Source organism: Lemur catta, chromosome 3 (genome assembly GCF_020740605.2).
Source record: "Lemur catta isolate mLemCat1 chromosome 3, mLemCat1.pri, whole genome shotgun sequence".
NCBI lineage: Eukaryota > Metazoa > Chordata > Mammalia > Primates > Lemuridae > Lemur > Lemur catta.
In genome coordinates, this window is record NC_059130.1 from 104,362,881 (window position 1) to 104,379,427 (window position 16,547).

The window sequence follows — 16,547 nt, forward strand, 5'->3', positions numbered from 1 at the left end:
TCAATTTCACATAATGACCAGTGAGGGCAAGGACCTCCTCACAGTCTTTGTGTTCCTAGAGTTGCAATGCCTGCCACAAAACAACCACTCAACACAAGTTTGCCCAAGATTTAAAGGTCAGGTGCAGTGGCTCACGCCTATATCCTAGCACTATGGGAGGCTGAGTTGGGAGGATCGCTTGAGGCCAGCCATTCAAGAGATACAGTGAGACTCCATCTCTACAAAAAATAAGAAAACTTGGCCGGGCGTGGTGGCTCACGCCTGTAATCCTAGCACTCTGGGAGCCCGAGGCGGGCGGATTGTTTGAGCTCAGGAGTTCGAGACCAGCCTAAGCAAGAGCGAGACCCTGTCTCTACTAAAAATAGAAAAAAGAAATTATATGGACAGCTAAAAACATATATGTAGAAAAAATGAGCCGGGCATGGTGGCGCATGTCTGTAGTCCCAGCAACTCGGGAGGCTGAGGCAGAAGGATTGCTCGAGCCCAGGATTTTGAGGTTGCTGTGAGCCAGGCTGACGCCACGGCACTCACTCTAGCCCGGGCAACAGAGTGAGACTCTGTCTCAAAAAAAATAAATAAATAATAAGAAAACTAGCCAGGTGTGGTGGTAGAAGCCTGTGGTCCTAGCTACTGGGGAGGCCAAGGCAGGAGGATCTCTTGAGCCCAGGGGTTAAAGGCTGCAGTGAGCTATGATCACACCACTACACTCCAGTGTGAGTCACAGACCAAGACTTTATTTCTAAAAAAGAAGAAATAAAGAAAAATAAAATAAAATAAATAAAAACGAAACTCAATAATTGGCCACAGTTACAACAATCCTACATGATAGGAGAACAACTACTTCCTGACCGAACTATAGCATAGTTCTTTTATTTCCTCTCTGTGTAGCATGCTACAAATGCACTGTTTCTTTCTGCACCATAATGTCTGTTTTATAAGTTGCTCTGCTCTAAGTAGTAGATAGGAGACAGAATGCAGTGAGACAGGTGCTCTTACACACTGCTGAGGACAGATAAATACTTTCTGGAAGGCAATTTGATAAAATGTATCAAGAGCCTTATAGCCCTAACTCATTAATTTTAAGAATTTATCCAAAGAAAACAATAAAGTGTAGGTTGGAAGTAATATAAAATCTGCAACAATAGGAAAATAATTAAATAAAGCATCATACAGTCATAGGGTAAAATACTATGTTGCTCTTAAATCAAGTTTTTGAAGAATACTTGAAAATGCTTTTGATAAGTAAAATGAAAAAAGAATATAAATTATATCTAGTATGATCATAATTTTGTATTTGTATATGGGTAGCTATATATATTTATTATTACCTAGAAAAAAAGATTAGAATATACCAAAAATACTAATAAAAGAGTCTCTCTGGGTGGGGAAAGATTATAGGATACCTTGGTTTTTCTCTTTATGTTTTCCAGTTTTTTTCTTTTCTTTCTTTTTTTTTTTTTTTTGAGACACAGTCTCACTCTGTCACCCTGGGTAGAGTGCAGTGGTGTCATTGTAACTCAATGCAACATCAAACTCCTGGGCTCAAGTGATCCTCCTGCCTCAGCCTCCCAAGTAGCTGGGATTACAGGCATGGGCAACGACACCAGCTAATTTTTCTATTTTTAGTAGAGATGGGGTATCTCATCTTGCTCAGGCTGGTCTTGAACTTGAATTTGAACTTGAACTACTGAGCTCAAGTAATCCCCCTGCCTTGGCCTCCCAGAATGCTAGGATTGCAGGTGTGAGCCACTGTGCCTGGCCTGTTTTCCAGTATTTCTAAAATTTCTACAAATGGTACATTTTTATTAAAATTTTTTTTTTAATTTTTAATTTTTTCTTTTTAGAGATAGGGTCTCCCCAAGTTGCCCAGACTGGTGTGTAGTGGCTATTCACAGGTACAATGATAGGGAACTGTGGCCTTGAACTCCTTGCCTCAGGTGATCCTCTCACCTCAGCCTCCAAAGGAACTGGGTCTGTAGGCATTAACCACTACACCTGGCTTTTCATGTTTTCATTTTAAAACTTGAAGAAATATAATAAATAAAATAAAAGCAAAACAGCACTTACTTTCTTTCTTTTTCTAGAAGAATTCTTCATGGGGTCAGGCTTCTCAAACTCTGCTGACTTTGCTTCTTCCTTCTCCTCTTCCTCATCAGGTATCAGAGAGTATTTGGTCCCACCCGGCTGCATGAAGCAATCTTTTGCAAAGTGGCCTGCAGAAGAGAAACAGAAAAGGTAGGGAAAGAGGAAGCAGTCTTTCCTCCCAGCAGGTGGATCTTCCCCAGAGGGTCCTGAAAGGGTCTGGTTCAGGAAATATTATTGAGATCACTCGGAGCAGCTGTTTGATCAGAAGAGATTTTCCATCACCTCAAGATGGCATTGCTCACTCAACCAGGGCCAGACTAGCAGCTGGTCTTAGAGCTGTGGGAAACACAGTCTTAGAGCTGCTCTGGAAATGACAGAGGATATGAAGATGCAGGCTTATGCTCCATTAGTAATGGGGCTTATTAATTTTTAAAGATCTATTTTGGAACTTATTCCTGACAGCGAAAAGCTGTTCCAGAGAGCAGGATGCTTAGCAGAGGGAGCCAAGCCCTAAAGGAAGACAGCTCTTAGGCAGCTGGCAGGAAGTAGGCACTTATATCCAAGGTAACACACGGAGAGACAGGTACAGTCACCTAGGGGTACTGAACATTCACAGATTGTCAGGTCTGGCAAGGGCCACAGAGATCATCAAATCCAACATCCTATATTTGCAGAGGATATGAAGGCCCAGAGTTGAGAAATAGCTCAAGGTCACACAGCAGAACTAAAACCTATCCCAAGTCTCATGTCTCCCTGCCCCTGTGCTCTTTCTGCTGCACCAAAACCAACTATGCCTTTGGCCTGAACTTTGCTGACTGGGACGATTCCACCTGCCATTATTCTTCTCTGCTTTATGTAATGCTCAGTGAACACAGGTTCAAAATAAGAGACCCCACTGTCCCTCAGCCTATAGTGCTACTGAGGGGCGCTTTAACAGACGCTATGCTCTATACCTCTAGTTCTGTCTGAGCTTGTGGTAGATCCTGTCTCAGGGGCACAGAGGAATTGTACGAGATTATCAAAAAGCTATGTGTTTATAAACTACTTTGTACCTCTAGGTCCAGAAGCTGGTTAGTGCCTGGAAGGGGAACACATCATAGAGTTTTCCAAATATCTGGAATGCTCTCATAATTCTGCTGAGGAGGTATTCTCTCAACTTTATTTTTCCCTTCCTCCCTCCACATTAATGATAAGTATGGGCTTAAACCCCACAACTTCAAGCAGGGCACAAATCTGCTAGCAGTTATGATAGAAAAATCAACAGAGCAGGATACATGGAAGGCTAGGGAGAAGGGTGACAAATTGAGGTCACTCTAAAAACGAGAAGCTGGCAATCCCTGTCATCATAGCTCCAACAAGGGAAGTTAGGCTGAAAGAGCTTTTTAATATTTGAGTAAGACTAGAGGAAACCTGAGGAAATAGAGCTAAAAGGAAGTGACTAGCCTATATTCTTTATTAGTAAAAGGCTGTTGTACTCAGAACTCCAACATTAAAGAAACAAAGCCCAGGAAGAACATGGAACTTTGGCTGGGCGCGGTGGCTCACGCCTGTAATCCTAGCACTCTGGGAGCCCGAGGTGGGTGGATCGCTCAAGGTAAGGAGTTCGAGACCAGCCTGAGCAAGAGCAAGACCCTCGTCTCTACTAAAAATAGAAAGAAAATTATCTGGCCAACTAAAATATATATATAGAAAAAATTAGCCGGGCATGGTGGCGCATGCCTGTAGTCCCAGCTACTCGGGAGGCTGAGGCAGTAGAATCGTTTAAGCCCAGGAGTTTGAGGTTGCTGTGAGCTAGGCTGACGCCACGGCACTCACTCTAGCCCGGGCAACAAAGTGAGACTCTGTCTCAAAAAAAAAAAAAAAAAGGAATATATTTCCAAGTCACACTTAATTTGCGCAGAACAATAATTGTCCTTGGAGATAAAACTTAAGAGCGTTAATCATAATCCAACACTGATACTCATCCTGGCATGGTTCATGGGGACCTTGCCCAGGCAGGGCATGGGCTGGGGATGGGGTGGGGAGAGTGGTGATAGTGGTATAGTATCTGGCAGGGCAGCATTCAGAAAAGTAAACAGAAAAAGCACCAAGCCACCAACTCTTATGTGTGTCTGGCTGGAACAATAGCATGAACAGGTGAGGCCATCATTTGGCTAAAAAACAGGGTGAGCTACACTCACATTGGGCTGCCTCCTTCATCCAGTAAAGGGTACATCCACAAGGACAGACAGATGGAAATGGCAGAGGCTTCTCCTTACCTTTACAGCCACACTTCTTGCAGGTGGTGTTCAAGACAGCCTCGAGGGTGATCTTTTGCCCAGTGTAATCCTGGAAGGAACGCCTCCTCCTCTCTTCTTGTCTATAATGAAAAAGATACTGACTGCTGGCCCTCTTAAGAGATATGGACAGAGATACTACAAAGTAATGCTGCATATTGGTTTTTTGTTTCGTTTTCGGCAGTGAAAAGGGAGAAAGAAGGAAAAGTGTTAGGCAGAACAAGACAGGCACTGAAAACAATGATGTGAAATAGCCCAATTTTTTCATTCAGGACAAGGCTTGGAATTAACAATTATGAATGAAACTAGGCCTCATCTCACTAATGCACAGAGGATGAAAACATATTAATAATTACTCACCATGCTAAACACCCTATAGCCCTTATCAGGTGACTCATGGGTTAAAAGACTTTCAAAAGCTTTCTAAAAAAATCAAGTCCAAATTCACACCTCGGCATTCAAGGCCTTTCCCAGTCTGTCTCTAATCTACTTTTCCAGCCTCATCTTTACTTATATAATATGCTCTGGCCAAACAAGACTATTTTTCCTTCGTCAATGGTTCGGCGCTATTGTTCAAACAGTTCCCTGTCTCTGAAATGCTCTGCTTATCCTCTTTACTCCCACCTCGCCACTTCACCACACCCCAACAGTTCAAGGCTCAGCCCAGTTACCACCTCTCCTTCTATCAAGTCTCCTTCCATGAGTCCCTCAGCCAGAATTAAACTCTTTGTTCACATTCTCATAGCATTTTTTTAAAAAAAATTCTAAACTTCTGACCAAAGTATAATACACATATAGAAAAGTTTTTATCGTAAGTATACAGCTCACTTGATTTTCACAATTTAAACATACTGATGTTACCAGTACTTAGATCAAAAACCAGAACATTACCAGCACCTCAGAAGCCTGTCTCATGTTCCCTTCTAGTCACCATGCCTCTCCCAAGGGTAATCACTATTTCCAACAGCATAGATTCCTTTTACCTATTTTTATAAATTATATAAATGGAATCATAGAGTATGGACGCTTCTGTGTTTTGCTTCTTTTGTTTGTGTCATTCATCCATATTGTTGTATATAGTTAGGAATCATTCATTTTCATTGCTATATAGTATTCTGTAATACTATCGGTGGGTAGTTGAATAATTTCTGTTATGAACAGTGCTTCTATGAACTTTCTAGTACATGTCTTTTGGCAAACATATGCATGCATTTCTGTTCGGAAATGTCTAGTTCCACACAGGAGTGGAACTGCTGGGTTTTAGGGCATCAGCTTTAGCAGACACTGCCAGTTTTCCATAGCACATTCACCAATTTACACTCCTATCAGCAGAGGATAAACATTCCAGCTGTCATAGCTTTTATTTTTCACCTTTATTATAACACACAGTGCCTGTAGAGTAGGTACTCAGAAAAATATTTAATTGAAGAGCATCACCCTCAATCACTCTCTTTTTCAAACTTTAACTGAATCCTATACACACTTCAATCCAAGCACGTATCACACTTTACTGAATTACATATTTATGTTTCTTCTCTAGAAAGTGAGCCCTTAAGTTAAAATATCTTACATGTGTTTGTTCTCCAGCACCTTAGCCCAAGGCTTGACATACAATAAGCATCAATACATGTTTGTTGCAATTTCTTTCCTCTTCACCCAAAAATATTCTTTCTTTATCTGAATCTCTTTAAGATTTAATGCTGCATTCACCTAAGATTTTCAAACCATTCACTAGGTCTCTACAGTCCAGCAAAAACAGAGGAATATTCTGTCAAATCAGCCATATTATCCAAAAAAACAAGGGATGGCTATATAAAAGCAGAACAAAGCTAATCACTTCACATGTACACTTTTCAACCTGACATTATGAACATATCACTTCACATATTTTAGCCAACAGTTTCATGAAACATGCAGGCTCACGAGAGGAAACAGAATAACAAAGATACTCCGTATCTGTCCCATTCACTGAACTTGAAACTTCTTCAAAGTTCAGCTCAAATACTGCATCTTCTATGAAATGCTCCCTGATGCCACAGGCAGAGATAACTTACTCTTTTGTGTCGCCACAGTATTTTACCCTCTGATCATTTGGTTAGGTTTGTTTACATTTGGCCTCACTCTCTGCATCATAAGCAGGACCTCAAGAAACAAACACTCTCTAACACATTGTTGTCCAAAAGAATACAATGATGGATATGTTCTATAAATCTGTAAGTCTGCATTACCCAAACATGTGGCTATTAAGCACTTAAAATGTGGCTTCTAGGTCAGGCACGCTGGTTCACATCTGTAATTCCAGTACTTTGGGAAGCCAAGGTGGGAGGATTGTTTGAGGTCAGGAGTTTGACATCAGCCTGGGCAACATAGGAAGACTCTACAAAAAACTTTTTAAAAAATTAGATAGGAGCAATGGCTCATGCCTATAGTCCCAGCTACTCAGGAGGCTGAGGCAGGAGGCTTGCTTGAGCTAAAGGGGTTCGAGGTTAAAGTGAGCTATGATTGCGCCACTGCATTCTAGCCTGGTTGACAGAGCAAGACCATCTCTTTTTAAAAAATTTTTGTAGGGATTAGGTCTCGCCATGTTGCCCAGACTGGTCTCGAACTAGTGGCTTCAAGCAGTCTTCCCACCTTGGCCTCCCAAAGTGCTGGGATTACAAGTGTGAGCCACCGCACCTGGCTAACACCCTGTCTTTCAAAAAAAAAAAAATTTTTTTTTAAATGTGGCTAGTGTGATTGAGAAATCGGATATTAAATTTTATTTAATTTTGATTAATTTACATTTAAATAGCCACATGTGACAAGCAGCTACCCACTTGGACTATGCAGACAAGCATATCATTTAAGTTCTGAAAATGCATGCCCAAATTCCTGGCTTTTGCCTTAGAAGAATCTTACTCAAAGGATGGCGGGGGTCAACCCGGTTATGGGAGAGGGTCCTTTCAAAACACATAATGAAGCATGAGTAACAAAAACCAAGGCAGGAACTTGGGGACTTGACTTGAACAAATCATAAACTCCATGGCTTTCAGGTGCCCTTGTTTGTAAAGCTGAGTTTCAAGTGGCTGTGAGCTACAGCTTAACCAAACCTTCATTATAATCAATTCTAATACTCTGTGGATTCTAACATACTACAAATCAAATCATACCTCCCACCTAACACTCAATTCTACAAATGTGTCACTCATCCAGATGTCTCCCTTTCTGTCCTCATTGCTATCATACTGTAATAGTTTAGGCTTTATCACATTTCATCTAGAGAGTAATAACAATCTCACTGGTCTCCCTGCCTCCAGTTTTTCTCCTCCAATCCAACCAGTACACATTGTCAAATTAATCTTTCTTTTTTTCAGTTCAACTAATAAGTGGCTTGTGCCAGTGCTAGTAGTAAGTATGTATACAAAAATGAACAGGACATGGTCCTTTTCCTCAAGAAACTCATAGTCTAGCAGCAGAGGGAGAATTATAAACGAATAACTGTAGTGTGGTGAGTCATAAGTGCTCTCTTTCTGAAGACAATACTATGCTGGCTACACCTAATTGGAAACTGCCTTTAGGTCCTTTCCATTTGCAGAGGAACTTATTAGATGACCTTGTTAACACTTTGGGGCCTGAGGGGATAAAATGTAAGAGCTAGATTTTGATGGAAAATGAAAGGTGGCTAACAAACTGTGGGTATCTAAAGACACATGAGGATATTGAGCATAACAGGTTGAGGCCAGACAATGGGGTACCTGGGGAGATTAATACGATCAGAAGCCTCTCCCACTCTTAAAAAGATTTTTAAAAAATCCATATTCTTTGACTGATATTCAAGGCTCTCTGCAATCTGACCCCAACATACTTTTCAAGCCTTACATTCTAGTATTTGACCATACCCTCTCATTTCCTAAAACAACACTCCCGAATGTGCCCTGTGCTTTCCTGCTTCTTGCCTTTCCTCAAACCATTTCTTCTGCCTGCAATACTATTCCTTCCCCTGTTGTCTGACAAAATCTTCTTTGTTCCTCAAGACCTAGCTCAAATGCCACCTACCCTCTAACCATCAAGGCCTGAAATCAACTGTTCCTCTTCAAGGTAATTCCTTAAACTCGTTCTTTAAACCATTCTGGTAGCATTTATTACACGTTGCCTTTATTTGTTGAATAAATGAGTAAATGAATGCTACCCATCAGGCACTATGGGAGATAAGACATGGCTCCTGTTTTTACAGGTCTTATACATTCTTTCAAAAGAAAAGATGAGATAATCTCAGATATTAGAGGAAAAACAAAGAGGCAATTAAAACAACAATTACAAGAAGCTGCATATATTAAAAGTCTATCATAGTCTAGACACTAAGCTGGCTCCTTACAAATAAGATTTTCCTGAAACCATTCCATCATTTCTGAGATACTTCCAGAATTGCAGATGGTATCATTATCTCCACTTTATAGTGAAGAAGCTGAAGTTCAGTGAGACTATGTTATCTACTCAAGGCCATATACTAGTCTGAGCAGAACTAGTACTCTTTCCTTTTTATACATATGCACTCTTTCTCATTCAAGCGTAACTCTAAAACCTATAATCATTCCACTATGCCATGTTTCTTTCCTGAGAGCCATAGACATAGTTTATAAAAGTTACTGTTTCAGCCACTTAATTATTACTAGAAATAGCCTATACATAGAGACAGGTACACAGCAAAACCAGGGAGTCCTTTCCCTTCCCTACCCTTTTCCTCAGAAACAGAGACAGTTCTTTAATCTTATTTATTTGATATTTTACCACTGTAAGGGTGGCTTTGGGAAATTTTCCTGCTTTTTAAAGAGTCTGTATATCACAGGATTCTTTGGAACAGAAGCAATTTATTATAATGCAATCAGTAAGTACCAGAGTTAAATAACATGGAAAATGTTTTGTCAATAATTAGCCCTACAAATGTCAATATTTAAGGACTAAACTACAGAAATATGAAAAACTCTAAGTCACATGCAACAGCTAGAAGCATTATGTGGTGAAAAGTACATTAGCTTTAAGGTCAGAGAGAACTAGATTCAAATCCCTGATATTTGCTATGTAACCACAAGCAAGTTACTTAGCACCAAGCTATAACATAGGAATATAGAGTAAAATGGGGATAACGCCCATTTTGCAGGTTGTTAGGAGAATTACATGCACTAATGTACATAAAATGCCTTGCATAATGCCTGGCAAGTAATATGTATCCAATAAATATCACTTCCCTTCCTTTTAGATAAAATTCCTTCATATCCAAAGTAATTTTGCTCAGAACTATAAACAAAAGGGTTTCCAAACTTTTCACCAACAAGATCCCATTCAAATAACATTTATCATCTTTTTCTTGTTTTTTTAAACTAATCAATGACACCTAATTAGCAAGAGAGAAACAACATGATATTTTATCATCTAAAATAACAAAATAACAGTATGGTTAACCTAAGGATAAATGTATGATTTTAGCTGACTTTCTGAAACACTAAAAACAGTTAATAAACCCTCCAAGATTCCTTCAAGTGATCTTATGGATCCAAGAACCCCTGGTTAGAAATTCAAGAAAGACTCTGAGACAAACAGAAAATTCCCCATATCACCAGACATTAAACTACATGGACAGAAAATCTTCCATTCCTAAATGAAAGGTCAGAAGAAACAATGAAAGTAAGGTGGTGTTTTCAGAACACAGTGTATCCCAAGATGTGGGAGTCTAAACCTCACTAGAGTTACTCCTAGATTACCCTAACCCCCTGACATGGTCTCATTAGAAGAGAGGTAAATAATAGTACTTCATAAGTGCTTATTGGGCTCACTGGTTAAAGGGCAGAAACAGAAAGCGATTATGGGGAGGGAAACAAAACTATTGATGGAGCACACTCCTATGCTAGGAGGTTTGCGTATTAACATTTCATCTTAGAACTCCATGCAGCAAAGTGTTATCTACACTTTATACCTCTAAAAGCCAAAGATCACAAAGGTTATATAACTCATCAATATCACAAAGTCTATAAATGATAGAGTTCCCAGTTCAGCCTGATTTACCACAGCATTCTATGGTTTCTATGGGATATAGAAGGATTTCAGCCTTTCTAAACCTTGTACCTACTCAATGATAACGTTGTTAGGATCAAGGTCTTTCCCAGTCCCTTGGTTGACAACTTTCATGGAGAGGGATACTTTTATCCTATCATTTTTCATCTGAAAAAGATAAAAGCAAAGTTACCAAAAACTCTAAGTACATCATTCAGACTCACAGTCTAAAATTATCTAACTAAGAATCAAAACTTGCATTGTCATAACACACACTGAGTTCCTCTAACGGACCAGGTACTGTGCTAGGAACACTGAGGGTACAAAGAAGAAAAATAGGCAAACCCTATCACAGAAGAATTTTAGGAAACAGTCTTTATCTCATTCCTCTCCCTCTGGGAGGCCTGTGGATGTAACCTGGCAGGAAATAAAACCTGTTTCTTCCAGGTAAGTTCAGCATAGTGATTGGTTCAGAGATTTATAAACTCAGAATGGGTTTTAGGACATTTTAGGAGACTAGATCTCCTTTTGGACTTGGTTTAGAGCTCCATTAAGCATGAAGACACTTGTTAATCACATTGGTCTTCTTTTGCTTCTGGTAGCACATAAAGCCTTTCTTCACTTCAGGGTCTTTGCATCAGTAATTTATTCTGTCTGGAATGTTCTTAGCCCAACTCTTCACATGACTAGTTCCTTTTCTTTTGGGTCTCAGCTCATATACCATCTCTTCAGACAGCCCTTTCCTGACAACTTTATCTAAATCTACCTCCAATATCATTTGAACCCAATATAGCACTTATGATAATCTGCAATTATTTTATGTATATATTTGTTTACTTTTTAAAAATTTGTCTCCTCCACTTATAAAGAGAGACCCCATCTCTCTCTTTTTTATGAGATGGGGTCTTGCCTTGTCACTGAGGCAGGAATGCAGTAGTATGATCATAGCTTGCTACAGCCTCAAACTCCTAGGCTCAAACAATCCTCATGCTTCAGCCTCCCAAGAGCTGGAAATAAAGCACATGCCACCACGCCTGGCTAATATTTTTCATTGTTTGTAGAGATAGGGGTCTTGCTATGTTGCTCAGGCTGGTCTCAAACTCCTGGACTCAAGCTACCATCCCACCTCAGCCTCCCAAGTAGCTGGGATTACAGGCATGAGACACCACACCTGACTGTCCTTCACTTATATTCTATATAGACTCCGTAATAGCTGGGATCACTTATGTCTGGTTCACTCTTGTATCCCCCAAACCTAGCACATATTAAGCACTTAAATATTATTGAATAATAGTTCTTTCAGACCTATTTCCCCTGCCATTCTCTAGGAGAAGAGCAGGACTCACTACATGTTCATATTTCTTCTGTGCTAAGCTCACACCCACAACCCTCATACCCTCAACAGAATTGTTATTAACAGGGTCCTTCAGAACTTTCTCACATCCTACACATGGCATGATGATAGATACTAGGAGAAATGACTGTAAGTCCTTTGTCCTTGTTTTGTCCCAAACTGAAGTGTACCTGGCAGATATTCTTTGAAGTCTATGATAAAGACTTGTTCCATAGATCAAGTTTCCTTCTCTCATTTTGGTTCTTTTCTTTCTTTTTTCCCTCCTGCCCACAATATAGGTAAACTTCAGGGAGGGAAGTTTGCAAACAGGCACTTATTGCACCACACTTTTATAGTTCACACCATTCCTTCTGACTTTGCAAAACAGCCAGAAGGTTTAAATTCAGGACAGATTCTAGTGAAAAGATTTAAAAATAAGATTATCAGCCACAATTAACAACATTTACACACTCACTTTCATAAAATACCAAGAAAATCTCAGCTCTTCCTAATCCTTTTTCTAACCCCATGAAAGTAGCACAGAACTTTACCTCTCGGCCAATAAGCTTCACCCACACTTTGTCTCCGACATCTACTATTTCAGAGGGCTTATCCACCCGACAGGATGACATATGGGTTCGATGGACCAGACCTGGGCACAAGAAGGAGAAATAAAATAAAACAGAGGGCATGTCTGGTATTTATACTTTAAATGACTGGATAAGGAGAAGATAAGAAATGGGGAATGCAAGGGAAGAATGAAAGTTTCCAGTGAAAAATATTTGTTAAAACAGTAAATTAAACCAATTTGAGATTGCTTTTTATATCTAATCAACCAACGAACATTCTTAACATAATGCTCAGTGTTCGTAAAGATGTGATAAAATAACTATAATCATGTAAGAGTGATAGAAATACCAGTTGGCAAAATTCTTTGAAAGCAAAGGCATAAAAATGTTTATACCTTTCATGCAAGAATATCATCAATGACATTTTTTTCAAAGGAAAAACTTAATAGAGGCAAAAATCTATGGGCATAAAATACTTGTAGTATTATTACTTACAAAGGTTAAAAAAAAATAAGAGGTCAGGCAGGTGGCTCATGCCTATAATCCCAACAGTTTGGGAGACCGAGGTGGAAGGATGCTTGAGGCCAGCAGTTCAAGATTCGACTGGGCAAAAAAGCAAGACCCCACCTCAAAAAAAAAAAAAAAAAAGCCAGGTGTGGTGGTGCATGCCTATAGTCCCAGCTACTTGGGAGGCCGAGGCAGGAGAATCGCTTGAGCCCTGGAGTTTGAAGTTGCAGTGAGCTGTGATTGTACCACTGCACTCCATCCTGGGCAACAGAGCAGGATCTTGTCTCTTTAAAAAAAGTAACACGAAGAATTATAAAACAGCCTAAATGATCAATAACTAGAAAACAGCTTGGTAAATTATGGCAAATCTGGTAAGCAGCCATTTAAATTATAGTTACAGAAAACAATTATCACAAATGTTAAGTGAAAAAAGGAAATAGAAACAAGGTATCATTTTTAATCTATTAAATTAGCAAAATATATATTTTTATAATTTGCATTTTTTTTTAAGAGACAGGGTCTCGCTCTATGGTCTAGGCTGGAATACAGTGGTATAATCACAGTTCACTGCAACTTCCAACCACTGGGCTCAAGGGATTCTCCTGCCTCAGCCTCCCAAGTAGCTGGGACTATAGGAATGTAGTACCATGGTCAACTAATTTTTTTTTTAATTTTTTTTTAGAGACAGGGTCTTTCTATGTTGCCCAAGCTTGTTTCAAACTCCTGGCCTCAAGCAATCCTTCCACTTTGGCCTCCCAAGTAGCTGGGACTATAGGCACATGCCACCATGCCTGGCTATTTTTTCTTTTTTTTAGAGGTGTGGTCTCACTATGTTGCCCAGTCTGGTCTTGAACTCCTGGCCCCAGTGATCCTCCCACCTTGGTCTCCCAAGGTGCTGGGATTATAGGCATAAGCCACTATGCCTGGCCAACAAAATATTTAGAAAATAACAATACCCAATGTGGTGAAAGTGTAGTAAAATAAATAATATTAATAAGGCTAGAACAAACATGGAAATCTCTTAGCAATGGCTATCAAAAATGATAAAATATTTATAATATACTTCATATTTAATAAAAATAATTGAAAATTTAATAATTTAATAACATTTAATAAAATATTTATCATAGACATCCTTTTCCTGTCTGTCCAAGGTCGTTTCCTTGGGAGAACTACCTCCCTTACATTCTAAAGCAATCAGGTCATTCCATGTAATCTGGCTGGAGCTGACCTAACCCCCAACTGTGGGCACATGACACAGGCTTAGTCAATCAAGGTACTTCCATCCTCCTGGCCACAATATAACTGACTGATTCAGGGACAGACACACGAAACCAGCTAAATCGATCATCTTTCTTAAGACATTTGTCAGGATTATGAACTACAAAAAACTGCCAATGCTTATCTTTACCACCAGATGGCAAGAGTCTGCCAGGGAGAAGCAAAGAAGAGCACTGGGAAACAAGACACAAAGCCTGAGGGTGTAATCTGAGCACCCATGACAGCCAAGGCTGAAGCCCCCAGCAAGACTGGCCAAAATGTTTTTCAGCTGTTTCTGCCCCTTGTAACCTAGACTCTAATAAATAATTTGACCCATAATCACTTCCGAGAATCTATGCTAAAAAAATAATCTTATACATGGGAAGAGCTACATGCTTCAGGAAAAGTAATCTACATCAAAATATTCCATGTATTTTTAAGACAGGAAAATTCAGAAACAACCCAATATCCAACAAAAGGGTAATAATTAAGTCAATTATGGTATAGTTATTTGGTGGTCTATGAAAAAGATTACGTAAAAACATGTCAATAATTCATTCTGTAGTAAATATTTATTGAGTGCCTATTATATGTCAAGCATTGTATGCATCTAGCATTTATTTTCCCATGTTAAATAACAAAAGCAAAATGTGAAATTATACAGTATGGTTACAAATGCTTAAAATACATTAAAAAAAATTGAAATGACCCAAAATGTTAACAGTGATTATAATATTACAGGTTAGCCTTTCCATTTATTTTCAAATGTTTTAATAACAGAGAAGATTACTTCTATTCCGGAAAAATTGAAAATAAATGAACAATATTTTGAATGACAATAAACCAGGAATCACTCTAAAATAACTGCTCTCTCTAAAGTTACTTCGGAGACTTATTGACCTCTATTCTCATTCTCTCACACACACGACATAAACACAAACATGCACTCACGCACACACGCACGCACGCAGCAAAACAGCACAATGCCTGAAACTCAAAGCGTCTGCCTTTTCCGTTAGAGGCTCCTATTGGAAGCCATTGCTTTCTCTATCCATGGTCACTGGGTCTCTCATACCTATGTCAGCTAATCCGGGAAGCTGATGCCTACCTACCTGAACAACTCTGGGGCCTCCAAAACGTTTTACATACATTATATAAGCTTTTTAAATTTTAGGTCAACATATAATCTCCAAATTGGGTAAAATCCATACAGCTGGGGTTTTATTTTTCCCCCTATGATGACATAATGAGGCCAACTAGCCTAATTGGAAAGTTTGAAGAGGAAATTCAGATTCCATGAAGAAAAGGGAAACCTTTCACCTTGATATTTCTTTGGCTTCAACTGTCCTCTAATAATTAAAATTCACCTCTTTCCTCTATTGCTAATAAAAGTTATGAAGGAAATTAATGTTGAACCTAATACACTTGAGAGAACATAATTTTTCTTCCCTAAAACATGTGTATTTATTGGAGTAGCAGAAAGAAATAATGGCATGAACAACTTATCCCACCTGATGCCAAAGTATGATTTTTTTTTTCTTGGTTCAGGCATCTCTGTCCTGGATAAATACGACATTTCCAGAAGCTTTAACGGTGAAAAATTGGAAACAACTTAAAATGATTATATGGTGCATTTGAATGACAGAATAAAGCCATTAAATGTTTTTAAAAAGTGGCTTGGGTACGGTGGCTCACGCCTGTAATCCTAGTACTGTGGGAGGCCGAGGCAGGATTGCTTGAGCTCAGGAGTTCGAGACAAGCCTGAGCAAAAGCAAGACCACATCTCCACTAAAAATAGAAAAATTAGCTGGTGTAGTGGCCCACGCCTGTAGTCCCAGCTACAGGGGAGGCTGAGGCAGAAGGATGGCTTGAGCCCAAGAGTTTGAGGTTGCAATGAGCTATGATAACGCCACTGTACTCCAAAAAAAAGAAAAAAAAGGTCACCATTACCTTTGGTTTGGGGAATCTGAATTTCCTCTCCAGAGTTTTCAAGTCAGTCATCTCCAATCAATGGTATATGACAATAATGTAAGCACATAAGTTAAAGTGCTTTCAAATCCTTTATCTTATTGAGATTATTGATTCATTCAAACATTTACTAAACATCTATTATATTGTAGGCAAAAATGGATCCAAGGATGAATGAAACATCCTTCCCTTTTTTGATTCTACCAAGTCAAAAAACTCAGAGCCTAAAATATACAAATCATTCCCATTTTGCAGATTAGGAAATTAAGGCCAAAAGACAAAGCAACTTACCCAAGTCAAGAAGCTAATAAATGGTGGGGCTGGGACCAGAATTCATTTATTCATTCAATAAGAATTACTAAACACTCACTATACCTTGGGCACTGTACTTGGCCCCGACTCATCCAAACAGCCTAACTATTCTACAACTCAGTGGATAAAGTGCAACCCCACTCATTTTTATTATATACCATTGTAATTTGTTTACATCTCTAGACCGTGAACAATCTGAGGGCAGCAGGG

At 39.2% G+C, this 16,547-nt stretch overlaps 1 protein-coding gene across 2 annotated transcripts in view; it reads right to left on the reverse strand.

Annotated features, from left to right (window-relative positions):
- ZCCHC17 (zinc finger CCHC-type containing 17) overlaps window positions 1–16,547 on the reverse strand; it is a 55,893-nt gene that overhangs the window by 12,328 nt on the left and 27,018 nt on the right. For both annotated transcript variants that reach the window (XM_045548438.1, XM_045548439.1), the window contains exons 4-7: window positions 12,273–12,373; window positions 10,465–10,556; window positions 4,344–4,444; window positions 2,068–2,213 (exon numbers count right to left, since the gene is read on the reverse strand). In XM_045548438.1, the coding sequence (XP_045404394.1) occupies window positions 2,068–2,213; window positions 4,344–4,444; window positions 10,465–10,556; window positions 12,273–12,373 (440 nt within the window). The remainder of the gene's footprint in view (window positions 1–2,067; window positions 2,214–4,343; window positions 4,445–10,464; window positions 10,557–12,272; window positions 12,374–16,547) is intronic.